The 13919-nt window shown below is 41.8% G+C and overlaps 1 protein-coding gene across 2 annotated transcripts in view; it reads right to left on the bottom strand.

The window, feature by feature from the left end:
- Atp6v1c1 (ATPase H+ transporting V1 subunit C1) overlaps positions 1 to 13919 on the bottom strand; it is a 53633-nt gene continuing 39714 nt past the window's right edge. For both annotated transcript variants that reach the window (XM_004663025.3, XM_045144366.1), the window contains exons 9-13: positions 10001 to 10093; positions 9818 to 9911; positions 7073 to 7170; positions 3862 to 3988; positions 1 to 622 (exon numbers count right to left, since the gene is read on the bottom strand). In XM_004663025.3, the coding sequence (XP_004663082.1) occupies positions 527 to 622; positions 3862 to 3988; positions 7073 to 7170; positions 9818 to 9911; positions 10001 to 10093 (508 nt within the window). In that variant the 3' untranslated portion in view covers positions 1 to 526. The remainder of the gene's footprint in view (positions 623 to 3861; positions 3989 to 7072; positions 7171 to 9817; positions 9912 to 10000; positions 10094 to 13919) is intronic.

Raw genomic sequence — 13919 nt, 5'->3', positions numbered from 1 at the left:
CACCTTTGCACAGGTAAGTTTATTCTCTCCTGTGGTGTCGACAGTGCTTATAGATTGTAACTGGAACATTCAGAAAGCACATACCTGAATATTGTCACATTTCTTTACATCACAACTTGTAATTATTAAACAGTTATGTCTACTAAATACAGTGAACAAAATGGTGTAAATACACCATTCCCTTGTAAACAAGGCTTTTGTGTACACAATAGTAACAAATGGAATTAATGCATACCATGATATCATTGAGGAAAAGACCTTCTCTTTAAATAAACTTTATGTTTATAAATAAACTCTGATTTTTTTCAGTACACATTTACAGACCTGATCAATAAAAAGAAACAACATACATATATATATATATATTTTCTTTTCCTTAAAAAGAAAATGTGATATGGACCACTATGGGAAGTTTCACCTAGGGCAAGGGGCAAGCAGAAGACACAAGAGTTAAAGTACAGTCGGACTGCAGCCTACTGCTGTTAGCATACATCAACACAAGGACAGGTTGGTCTGGGAGCTCATTTTACTTGAATTCCAGCAAGTTGCAATCAATCTTGTAGTATACATAGGGGTAGTATTCTTGTTGACTCAGATTTAAGCCAGGAATATCCATAGGAGCCTATGGGTGGGGGGGGAACGGCAACAATAGTTATGTACTTACAGAACCTGAGGAAAAGAAATAAAATACCCTTTACCTTTTTTTTAAACTCTAGTTTTTCTAGGTAGGGTCTCACTCTAACCCAGTCTGGCCTAGAATTCACTATGTAGTCCCAGGCTGGCCTCAAACTCACAGAGATCCACCTACCTCCGCCCACCAAGTGCTGGGATTAAAGGCGTGCGCCACCACGCCCGGCTCCCCTTTACTTTTTACTGAACACCTACTCTGAGCTGAATCTATGTGCTATAGCTAATCCAACCTGAGTTACGCATACTCTTCCTTTTACAAATAAGAAAACAATGTGTGCAGATGGTAGGAAACACAGTGAATAGTAAAGCCAGATCAATCTCTGACACCAAAGTCTGTTCATTCTTAAACCTAACCCTCCACCCTTTTTCATGTATATATACTGCAAAAGTCACTTTAAGAATCTCAAATTTGGGCTGGAGAGATGGCTTAGTGGTTAAGGCACTTTCCTGAGAAATCTAAGGACCCAGGTTCAGTTCCCCAGGACCCATGTAAGACCAGATGTACAAGGTGCGTCTGGAGTTCGTTTGCAGTGGCTGGAGAGCCTAGTGCACCCATTCTCCTCCCACCTTACCCCTGCCTCTTTCTCTCTCTCTCTCTAGTAAATAAGTAAGTAAATAAATCTTGAACTTGCCACATGCCTTTAATCCTAGCACCTGAGAGGCAGAGGTAGGAGGACTGCTGTGAGTTTGAGGCCAGCCCAAAACTCCAAAGTGAATTCCAGATCAGTCAAATAGCCAAAAAATAAAAATTCTCAAACTTGGGCTGGAGAGATAGATGGCTTAGTGGTTAAGGTACATGGCTATGAAGCCTAAGGACTGAGGTTCGATTCCCCAGTACCCAAGTAAGCCAGATGCACAAGGTGTGCAAGTGTCTGAAGCTCATTTGCAGTGGCTAGAGACCCTGGTGCACTTATCTCCTTCTCTCTCAAGTAAACAAGTAAAAAAAAAAAATTCTCAAACTTGAGATATTAGATTTATAAGACACAAGGCTTATAAATTGTAGTATACAAATAAATCAGGTATGGTTTTAAAGGTGCAACTTTTATATGCACATTTATTGGCAGCAAAGTATGTATCACAGAATTAGGCCTCATATTTCTTCCACAAGTTGATGAAAAGATAACAAGTCATTTCCTGCTTTTTCTCCTACTTAAAAAAAAGAGCTAGCTCAGTAGTTGAGGGCACTTGCTTGCAGAGCCTGATGGCCAGGGTTCAATTCCTCCATGCCCATGTAGACCAGATGAACAGGGTGGTACATGCATCTGGAGTTTGTATGCAGTGGCAAGAGGCCATGGCATGCCCATCCCTTCTCTCTTCTAGCAAAAATAACTGATTATTTTCATAGTTCTAACTGTTGAACACATGGGATGCTACTATCCTAAACTAACACTAACAGCAAACTAGGGGCTAGAGAGATGGCTTAGTGGTTAAGGAGCTTGCCTGTAAGGCCTAACAACCATGGTTTGATTTCCCAGGCCCATGTAGAGCTAGATACACAAAATGGTGCAGGCATCTGGAGTCTGTCTGCAGTGGGTGGGGGCTCTGGCACACCCAGTCTCTCTGTTTCTCTTCTCTCTCTCTCAGCTTGCAACTAAATAATTCTTTAAATTTTTTTTTTCTTTAAAAAGAATAACAACCAAGTGTGGTGGCACATGCCTTTAATTCCAGTACTTGGGAGGCAGAGGTAGGAAGATTGCTGTAACTTCAAGGCCACCCTGAGACAACATAGTGAATTCCAGTCAACCTGAGCTAGAGTGAGATCCTACCTTGGAAGAAACAACAAAAAGAGTAACAGCGAACTATATAAAATTAAACATGTGCCAGGCATGATGGTGCATGCCTTTAATCCCAGCATTCAGGAGGCAGAAGCAGGAGGATTGCCATGAGTTTGAGGCCAGCATGAGACTACATAATTTCAGGTCAGCCTCAGCCAGAGTGAAACCCTACCTCAAACCCTACATGACCCCCCCCCCACAGAAAAATTAAAATGTGGGCTGGAGGGATTGCTTAGTGGTTAAGGCATTTGCCTGCAAAGCCAAAGGACCCAGGTTTGATTCCCCAGGACCCACGTTAGCCAGACATACAAGGAGGCACAAGCATATGGAGTTTATTTGCAGTGGCTGGAGGACCTGGCAAGCCCATTCTCTCTCGCTGTCTCTTTCTCTGTCAAATAAATAAATAAAATAGGGCTAGAGAGATGGCTTAGCGGTTAAGCATTTGCCTGTAAAGCCTGAGGACCCCGGTTCAAGGCTCGATTACCCAGGACCCAAGTTAGCCAGATGCACAAAGGGGGCGCACATGTCTGGAGTTCGTTTGCAGTGGCTGAAGGCCCTGGTGTGCCCATTCTCTCTCTCTCTCTTTCTGCCTATTTCTCTGTCTGTCACTCTCAAATAAATAAATAAAAATTTTTTTTAATGTAAAATAAGTTGGGTATGGTAACACATGCCTTTGATTCTGGCACTTAGAAGGCAGAGGTAGGAAGATTTTTATGAGTTCACGGCCAAGGCAGCACTTACAGAGTGAATGTCAGGTCAGCTTGGGCTAGTGAGACACTGCCTTGAAAAACCAAAAAAAAAAAAAAAAAAAAAAAAAAAGGAAAATAAAAGTCCACTTGAAGGTTAAATAACAACAAGCCAACAACACATCTATTTTCCCTCTTTTGTTTAAAAGACTTTTTAGAAAGATTATAGTCCCCTTCAAAATGATCCTCTGTCAAGTTCATTACTTCTGCCAAGCAAAATTAAAACACTTATATATCTTCTTCCCTTCTGCAATTTATAGTGTTTGTTGTTGTTGTTTTAAAGTAGGGTCCCACTCAAGCCCAGAATAGCCTAGAACAAACTCTGTAGCCCAGGCTGGCCTCAAACTCACAGTGATCCTTCTACCTCAGCCTCCCTAGTGCAGAGACTAAAGGTGTGCACCACCACACCCCGCAATTTTATACTTTTTGCAAATGACTAATAGCGCTGGTTGCTTCTGCATTTCTGTTGCTACAAACATCTTAGGTACAAGATAATGATGGGCTTCTAGAAATGCCAAGTGAAGCATGACTATAATTAGCCTATAATCACTTAAATCAGTTGCTAAATTTAGCAACGGAACCTCAAAGAAATTCTGTGGATATCCATGCAGTTTTTTCTGTCATTCCAATTCCTACTAAAAAGTACTTACATCAATAATCGCTGCTGCACTGCTGTCTAGATGTTTGTACAACTCATGCAGTACTTCTCTCAGTTTCTTCACCGTTTTCTTGTTAGGCTGAAGCAGCATTGCCTGGAAGTTCACTGGTAAGCCATACCTGACAAAGAAGCAGAGACACAGTATGCAACACAAGTGACCCATAAAGAAAAGTTCTCTTTGGAGCAAATATCCTCTTCCTACTGTGTAATCTCTGCTCCTGGTCATAAGACATATCACTGTAAAGACTCCCCACCCAAGGTCACTACTAGCCATAGACACACTAGCATCTCTCTTTAAAAGATGAGCCGATACAGGGTGTGGTGGGTCATGCCTGCAAGCCAATACCAGGGAACCCGAGGCAGGATGATTAATGTGACTTGGAGGCCAGCCTGGGCTACAGAACAAGAGAGAGAAGAGGGAGGGTGGGAGAGGGAGACAGAGAATATGAATCATAGGAATTACTTTAATATTTTTTTAAAAAAAGTTTGTTTTTATTTATTTGAGAGCAAGAGACAGAGAAAGAGGCAGACAGAGAGAGAATGGGCACACCAGGGCCTCCAGCTACTGCAAACGAACTCCAGATGCGTGCGCCACCTTGTGCATCTTGCTTACGTGGGTCCTGGGGAATTGAGCCTCGAACCAGGGCCCTTAGCTTAATCACTAAGCCATCTCTCCAGCTCCTGATATCTTAAGTACTCAAAAATACTAAAATAGGGCTGGAGAAATGGCTTAACGGTTAAGCACTTGCCTGTGAAGCCTAAGGACCCCGGTTCAAGGCCCAATTCCCCAGGACCCACGTTAGCCAGATGCACAAGGTGGTACATGCATCTGGAGTTTGTTTGCAGTGGCTGGAAGCCCTGGTGCAGCCATTCTTTCTCTCTCCCTCTCACTCTCAAATAAATAAGGATAAAACAAAAAAAATTTAAAAATACTAAAATATTTTAAATTATAAAATTACTTTGATATGTAATTAATATATCAAATCACATGTAAAATATCTGAAAGATCTTCCTTTTAAACAAATAGTGGCTAACATTTCAGAATGAAGGAGGATAAGAGAAAGCTAGCTTCTTTTAGGTAGTTTCAGTTAGAGATTGAGAGAGAACAAGGAGCTGCCACCCCTAAGCCATCCTGTCCTGGCACAAGAACAGAACTCTTGCCATAAATGGAACTGGTGCCAATCAAGACTATTCTGCAGTGCCCCTGCCGTCCACAGTCTAACAAGCAACCTAGACGGGCTGGGCCAGGAATCTGCCCTCCAAACCTACCGCACAATTGGGTCTTTCCTTTGACCATAAAGGCTGCTGTCTTCTTCCTGTCACTAGCTCCGTTCTTTTTCTAGTTTTGCCTCTCTTCCCTCAGTCACAGGGACACACCTGAGACTGGCTTTCCCCTCACCCAGCCTGGATGGGTGGGGTACAGAGAGCATAAAGCTGTTTCTTGGTCTGGAGGAACTTTTCTGCTTGCCTCTGCCTCGCCTTTATAGTTTGAGATAACTTCTCACATTGTTTACATGCATGATTTTCCTCTGGTCTCCTAATCTACCATGTGGGTATTTCCCTTACACCCCAAAGCAACAATAAGTGTAACTTCATTACTCATTTATCCTCTGGATTTCTTGGTCTCTGCTTTGGTATTTTCTGTCTTATTTTTCCTTGAGCTTAACTATTTGCCCCCTTAACTTCCCTCCATAGGACAAAACATGGCAGATGACATGGGTGCTCCTTCTAAGTCTCCTGTATATACATCTGAGTTCTACCTTCTATGTGCTTGTTGCCCTACCTCAGTCTTTCCTTGAAAGCCTCAGTTTAATTACCCTCTACTCCAGTTTTTCTCCCAAAACCTTCCCCATGAGAGCGTGTTTCCTGTTTCCCACATGATTATGACTCTGTTCTAGCTCCCAATCTCCCTTAAATAAACTCTACAATTTGTGATTTCCTTAAATAAACCCTACAATTTATGAGTTCTCTGTAAATAAACTTAATAATTCATTATTTAATCCTTCTTGAGATGAGATGATCTTTATTAATTTATTCATTAATACTTTTATTAATAATTTATTAATACTTTATTAAAAGTAGAACAGAACCCACAACTTGGGTTTCATAAATTATGGGGACCCCTCCCAAACTCCAAAATTCTACATCAATAATACACTTTGAACTACAAGTCATGTATCATATATGAATATATATATATATGATGAATGGCAGACCACATGAATGATGGTGGTCCCCTAAGATTACAATGGAGCTGAAAAATCCTAGTGATGTCACAGCCATTACAGCACATTACTTGTGTGTGTGTGTATAGCAGCATAAACAAAACTGTGCTGCCAATCTAGAAATGTACTAAATGGACAGACATACATATACAGTACATGCATATATGGTACACAATGATACTAAGTTACCGTATTACTGGGTTTCTACTATACTATACCTTTAATCTCTCTGTTTGTTTGTTTTTTCCAGGTAGGGTCTCACCCTAACCCAGGCTGACCTGAAACTCTCACTGTAGCTTCAGACTGGCCTCAAACTTATAGTCATCCTCATACCTTTATCTCCCAAGTGCTGGGACTAAAGGTGTGCACCCCACGCCCAGGTACCTTTTACTATTATTTTAAGAATACACTCCTAATCATAAGTTTTGAAACAGGTTATTACAAAATGGCATACTGTATTACACAGCAGCAGTTGTACCTCTTTAGACTGCATCATAAGGCCACATGGAGCCAGACATGGTAGCACAAACCTGCAATGCTGGAACTTAGAAGGCTGGGACAGGAGATGACATGTTAGAGGCCAGTTTGGGCAACACAATGAGTTCAAGGTCAGGCAGTAATACTCTTATCCCAAACAAAGATAAGAGGCCACTAGAATGACTGATAGCATACCATCTTGGTTGGTGTAAGTATACTCTATCATGCTTACACAACAATGAAATCCTAGCTGCTCAGACTTAATCTGAGTAATGCATAACTATTCTTAAGAGCCACACAGTAGGGCAGTGTAGAGCTTTTTTTTTCCCTCCTAAACCTTGTGTTAAAGGATAAATGTGCATTTGACAAGCAGTGTGACACTGAGTCATTCTCTCATGACTAGCCCCTTTGTTTTTTCCAAATCACTTTCATGCTGCTAGATTATGTTACAAGAAAAAGTTCAACTCCTCAGTTTCAAGTTTCTCAACCAACTTTCTTTACCTTAAAACAGACTCGACAAAAACCCTTAATGCTTTCACATGAATCCATGCAATAAACGCCTCACTGAAATTCACTTTCAGCCACCGTACAAGAGGTCCCTTTGGAAAGAAAAAACAAAATTATCATAAATTTGGTCCTGGAAAATAGAAATTAGGTCAAATATTTTTAGACAAGATCAGCACAATCAGGATGGTATGGCTATACAATGCCAAATATTTTAATTTTTATTTATTTATTTATTTATTTTTTGTTGTTGTTCATTATTTATTTATTTATTTGAGAGCGACAGACACAGGGAGAAAGACAGATAGAGGGAGAGAGAGAGAGAATGGGTGCGCCAGGGCTTCCAGCCTCTGCAAACGAACTCCAGATGTGTGTGCCCCCTTGTGCATCTGGCTAATGTGGGACCTGGGGAACCGAGCCTCGAACCGGGGTCCTTAGGCTTCACAGGCAAGCGCTTAACCGCTGAGCCATCTCTCCAGCCCTCAAATATTTTTAAAGAAGCAACTAGCTCTTGGAAATCCATTGGAGAATTTAGTCACATTTAAAAATTTTCAACTGAACAGCAGATTATCTTTTCTAACTATCTTAAGCTAAAAGCTAGCCATTAATTAACAACTCCAGTAGACTCTAGTGTGAGTGGAACTAATTCACTAACATAAAAAAGGCACTTTTGCAGCCGGGCATAGTAGCACATGAGGCTGAGGTAGGAGGTTCGCTGTGAGTTTGAGGGCATCCTGAGACTACATAGTGAATTCCAGGTCAGCCTGGGCTAGAGTGAGATCCTACCTCAAAAAACAAAAAAAAAAAAAAAAAAGAGGCACATTTATTATGAAAGTAGTTTAAGCTGGCACAAAACAGAAGGATGCCCTGGGTTTGAAAACAATAATAATACAAAAACATTAACTCACCATATAATACTCTAAAACACTGAACACATTTATATGGGGCCCAACTTGTAACTCTTTAGGCACAAGGAATTACAGACAAGTCATTCACTATCCCTAGCCCTTTGTTTTCTTATCTATAAAATGAGAGGATTGATCTGAATCTCTGAAACCTGATGTTCTAAATTTTCAATGAACTTATTAGAATGGTTAAATATCTTTAAAGATGTCAAATAATACCTCCTCCTGTCCATACTGAAAGGGCATCTTATCAACTTGCCTAACCCTTAATTAGATGAGGCTCATGTGGATGTACTAACCAATTTTATCCAAGAGGATAAAACAAAGTCAGAATACTTGTTCTCAGAGCAGCCCTGGCCTGTGGCATTTGCTGGTGTGTACCTGCTGGAAAGTGAAGCAGATCACAGACAGGATATGAGGAGCCAATGGACACCAAGGTTATCATGTCATGTGCTCTCTGGAGTTCAAAGAAAGCCATATGTTTGGATTGAACCCTGGAGTATACTTCAAGGAACACCATCACACAAACTCTGTACTTCTGAAGATTGGTACTTTTTTTTTTGAGACAGGATCTCATGCAGCCCACATTGGCCCCCAACTCACTATGTAGCCAAACATAACCTTGAGCTCCTAATGCTGAATCCTCTTCCTGAATGCTGGAATTACAGGTGTGTGCCACCATACCTGGTCCTATGTAGTGCTGAGGACAGGAGCCAGAGCTTACTGCATGTTAGACAAGTACTCTACCTACTGAGCTACATCTCCAGCCCCAACACTTACATTTTTCTAGTATCAAATTAAAGGTATCAAATTATAAACTTTTCCATAATTCTTTCTGAGACTTCCCGGGCTTTTCTTACCTCCAAAATGGAGTTTTCTACTTGAAAGGAAAGCAAGCTCTAAAAAACTCACAGAAAACTCCAAAAAGGAGATGATGAAGAGGACACTGAAGAGACGTAAGCAGAAAAGGAGCTAAATGACCTTAGTGTGTCAAGGACTTCAAGACCTGAAAAAAGTCATACTGTCTTTTCAGTACAATGCCAACCTGAAGACAGGTTTTGATACTGGGAGAGGCAAAGTAAAGACACATCCTATGAAGGTGAATTCTCACTCAACGGGGAAGACAATGGAAGAAAAGCAGAATGGAAGCTGGCATGGTGGCAGTTTCCTGCAATCCCAGCACAGGAGTCTGAGGAGCATCACAAGCTCAAGGCCACTCTGGGCTGTAGAGTGAGGTTAGCCTGCACTACAGAGTGAAATCCTGCCTCAAAACACCAAAGAGAGAGAAGAGGGAAGGAGGAGAGGGGGAGGGAAGGGAATGGTGAGAGGAAATAGTTGGGTCTTCTTACTGGAGAAGACCAGCAGCAGGGACAGAAAGATGCAGGCTCTCCTGAAAAGAAGACTGCAAGTGAAAAGTACTATGGGATGTGATGAGAAAGTTCAAGTTCTAAGAAGCGTATGTTCAGATATACTGCCTTTTATCTATGGAAACTAGTTGCAGGAGGAGGGGCCAACAGAACAGGACATTTTTACTAAAATAAAGTCCCTTTATCATTTATGAGAAAAATTTTTTTGAAGATTTTGGACCTCTAGTCATGGTGGCAGAGGCCTGTAATTCCAGCGTTTGGGAAGCTAGGACAGAATGATTCTAAGTTCAAGCTCAGCTTGAACAACATGGTGATACTCTGTCTCCAAAAAAAAAAAAAAAAAAAAAAAAAAAAGAAGAAAAATAACAAAATCAAGTGTCTGAAAAGCAAAATCAGAGAACTTTTCTTTTCTACTTAAATAAAAGTAATACTGCTTTAAATTCTGCGCAATACTAAATAACAACACATACAAACTGCTTTTTCTTGTCAGTAGAAAGTCTGGTCATTTCTTCTTTGTCTGCTTTCATCTCCTCTTCATTATACTGGAAGTCACGAACAATAAATCTAAATTTGGAAGAGAAAAACTAATTTGTTCACACCATATGTAGCTGATCTAACAAACAAAACAAAACCAAACAAGAATATATACTTACTTGTTTTCCCTGGCTTTGTGTCTGAAATCATCCACTGCCTTTCTAAACAAGGTGACGTTACAAAGGTAACTGTCTTGGTCCTCTGAGAGTACACTAAGGAGGAAAAAGTTCATTTCAAGGTCTGTACTCACTGCAGAATTCAGTAAAGGCAGCAAAGGTAGTGAGCGACCCTTCCCAAGCCCCTCTACCCTCACGCACACCGCCTCCAGCAAGGAAGACAATGGATGCTTATGGCGGTTCTAGTTCTGATGTCTTCACACCTCTATTACAGCTACGATCAAACTTAAACATAAACTCAAGTAGAGCAAACACTCCAAGCAGCATGGTGTCTGGTACCAGGCTGGTTGCTTACCATGTCTCCTCTTCTCTGCAGAACTAATTCTCCCTTGCCTCTCTGTAGTCCAACCCAGCCATCCCCATCAAGGCCTGGCTCGGCCACTCTACAACCACCACCTCATATCTTAGATCTTTCATGCTCTACCATAACACACAAATCAAAATCTCACAAGCACAATAGTCTACACAGCTTCTGAATGAATGAACTTCTTGGGCTCTACCTCAGGCTTTAGAAAATGCCAATGAGGGGGAGGGATGGCTTAGCAGTTAAGGCATTTGCCTGAAAAGCCAAAGGACCCAGATTCAATTCCCCAGGACCCACATTAGCCAGATGCACAAGGGGACACATGCATCTGGAGTTTGTTTGCAGTGGCTGGAGGCCCTGGTGTGCCCATTCTGTATCTCTATCTCTTTCTCTTTCTCTCTCTCTTCCTCCCTCTCTCCCTCCTTCTTTCTCTGTCAAATAAATAAATAATTTTTTTTTAATTTTTAAAAAAGAAAATGCCAATGAGCTCGCACCTTCCATTCAGGCACAGCTGCTGGCACATGACTGGAAAGGCCTTTCCAAACATGATTGCCAGGAAATTTTAGCTGCTGCAATAATTTGTTACACTTTGGAGAAAAGTCCTCTACTGTATAGCTCACAGAATATGAAATGTAGCTTTCAAAACTACCTACCTAGGAGCTGGGAGACAGCTCAGTGGTAAGTGCTTGTTGTAAAAGCATGAAGACCTGAGTTCAAGGATAGTGCCCCATCCCTGTGATCCCAGTGCTGGGGAGGTGGAGACAGGAGGATCCCTGGGATGCACCAGCTAGCTAGTCTTGCTGAACTGATCTCTAGGTTCAATAAAAACCTTGTCTCAAAGAAAAAAGTGGAAATCAACTAAGGAAGCTGTGGTGGTTTGATTCAGGTGTCCCCCATAAAGTTAGGTGTTCTGAATGCTAGGTTCCCAGCTGATAGAGATTTGGGAATTAATGCCTCCTGGAGGGAGTGTATTGTTGGGCGCGGACTTAAGGGCTTTATAGCCAGGTTCCCCATGCCAGTGTTTGGCACACCCTCCTGTTGCTGTGGTCCACCTTACGTTGGCCAGGGGTGATGTCCACCCTCTGCTCATGCCATTGTTTTTCCCTGCCATCGTGGAGCTTCCCCTCAAGCCTGTAAGCCAAAATAAATCTCTTTTTCCCAGAAGCTGCTCTTGGTTGGGTGATTTCTACCAGCAATGCGAACTGGACTGCAACAGAAGCCATCTGGCATTGACTTCTAGCCTTTACACATGTGCACAAACACATGTAAACATGCATGTATACTGTACCTACAACAAAGCACTTAACTAGCTCTTTATGAACAGAACCCCATATGCAAGGTCTACATAGCTGCACATCCAACAGTCATGGTGTGGCCCTGGATGGGGGAATGTTACTGAGGGTGAGGGGTTCTTCTATCCTTCATGCATTGGGGTTTTCTAATGACTGTCTCTTTGTGTATGTGCGTATATGGTGTTTTATATATGGGCACACACACATCAGGTCCTTACTTTCCACCTTGTTTGAAACAGTCTCTTTTGTTATTTGCCAATGTGAATGCCAGACTAGCAGTCCTACCCATCTCCCAAATGCCCTAACTACACTGGGATTACAGATGTGTGCATCACTTTTTGCCTGGCCTTAGATGAGTTCTAGGGATTAAAATTCTAGTCATGTGGTTTGAACAGCTAGCATTTTTAACCAGTGTACATCTCCAATTCTGGGTCTTTTTAATTTATTTATTTAAGAGAGCAGGAGAAAGAATGGATGCACCAGGGCCTCCAGCCACTGCAAACAAACTCCATATGCACACTCCACCTTGTGTATATGGTATACATGGGTACTGGGGAATTGAACCTGGGTACTTAGGGTTCACAGACAAATGCCTTAACTGCTAAGTTACCTCTCCAGCCCTATGTGTCTTTTAAAACAGCTTTAGTGAGGTATTATTGTTACAAAAAAAATACGCATCTTTACAGTATATAAAAGCTGAAGTTTGGGGCTGAAGAGATGGCTTAGCAGTTAAGGTACTTCTCTGCAAAGCCTAAGGACAGAGGTTCGATTCCCCAGTACCCATGTAAGCCAGATGCATATGGTGGTGCGTGCACCTGGAGTTTGTTTGTAATGACTGGAGGCCCTGATGCACCCATCCCCCCCCCATAAACAAATAAAAATGTTAAAAAGACACAGAATTGGAGATCTTCATTAACATATGAAACCAAGGTAGAGCTATAAAATGAAAGCCACAAGAAAAAAAAAGGCTAAAAACAAGCCACATTTAGCTCAACTGTTAGGTCTTCTTGTAGGTATACCAGGCCTAAAGGAAACAAAAAGTCCAATGCTCATAAATGTTTGTCACATGATTCCTGGTATTTTCTGTGACCTTTGTAAGGCTTTCCAAGCCTCAGAGCTCTTCCTGCAGCTTCTGACCCTTGGCCTCTCGAAGGCTTGCACCAGCCACGCTCTCTGCTCCTAGATCAACCTACGTGTTTCTTCCCTGCCCCCTGCTTCATACAGCTCACCTTTGTACTCCTGCTTTGAAACACAATGGAACTCTGTGTGCACACTGACTAGTTTAACTCTTCCTGTACTTTCTAGGTTCTGGGCTTCATCTCCAACTCTAGCTTCCTGAACAAGACCTCCATGAAGATCCAATAGGTAGCTTCCAAGGATAGAGGAAAGGTAAACATTAACCAATGGCCTGACCCAATCTGACTTTTTTTCCCCTTTCTGGTATAAGGAAATGAATCCAGCCTAGGCGAGGTGGTGCACACCTTTAATCCCAGCACTTGGAAGGCAGAGGTGGGAGGATCGCTGAGAGTTCAAGGCCACCCTGAGACTACATAGTTAATTGCAGGTCAGCCTAGACCAGAGTGAGACCTTATCTCAAAAAAACAAAAAAAAAGGAAATGAATCCAGAGCCTCCCACATAGTAGGTAAGTGCTTTACCACTGAGCTACATCCCAAGCCCCTAATCAGACACTTTAAAAAAGCCAAAGAAGGCTGGAGAGATGGCTTAGCGGTTAAGACGCATGCTTGTGAAGCCTAAGGACCCAGATTCGATTCTCCAGATCCTACATAAGCCAGATGCACATGGTAGTACATGCATCTAGAGTTCCGTTTGCAGTGGTTGGAGGCCCTGGCGTGCCCATTCTCTCTCTCTAATAAATTAAAAAAAAAAAAAAAAGCCAAAGGAAACACAAAAGAAAAATGTTAATTCTGAAAATATAAGTGTAAAAGCACCTCTACAAATGTGTGTTCCAAGAAACAAAGCAAAACAGCACACAGCCTCCACTTCTTGGGCCACAACTTTGACAACATTTATCTACAACTTTGATAACATTTATACATAACCTTGCATTTCAGCAATTCAAATTGTCCAATATTTTAAGTCTCATGCACTCTATCCTGCAACTAGCTAGACTATGTGTACTTCAAAAAATGAAGACAAACATGTAAGGTTGTGCATGGCCACAGCCCCAGCACTCAGAAGGCAGAGGCAGGATGATTTTCAGTCATAGGCCATCCTGGGCTTTACAGCAAGACCTTGTCTCTGAGG

This window comes from Jaculus jaculus, chromosome 2 (genome assembly GCF_020740685.1).
Source record: "Jaculus jaculus isolate mJacJac1 chromosome 2, mJacJac1.mat.Y.cur, whole genome shotgun sequence".
NCBI classification, from domain to species: Eukaryota; Metazoa; Chordata; class Mammalia; order Rodentia; family Dipodidae; genus Jaculus; species Jaculus jaculus.
This window is presented reverse-complemented; position numbering and strand designations above follow the sequence as displayed.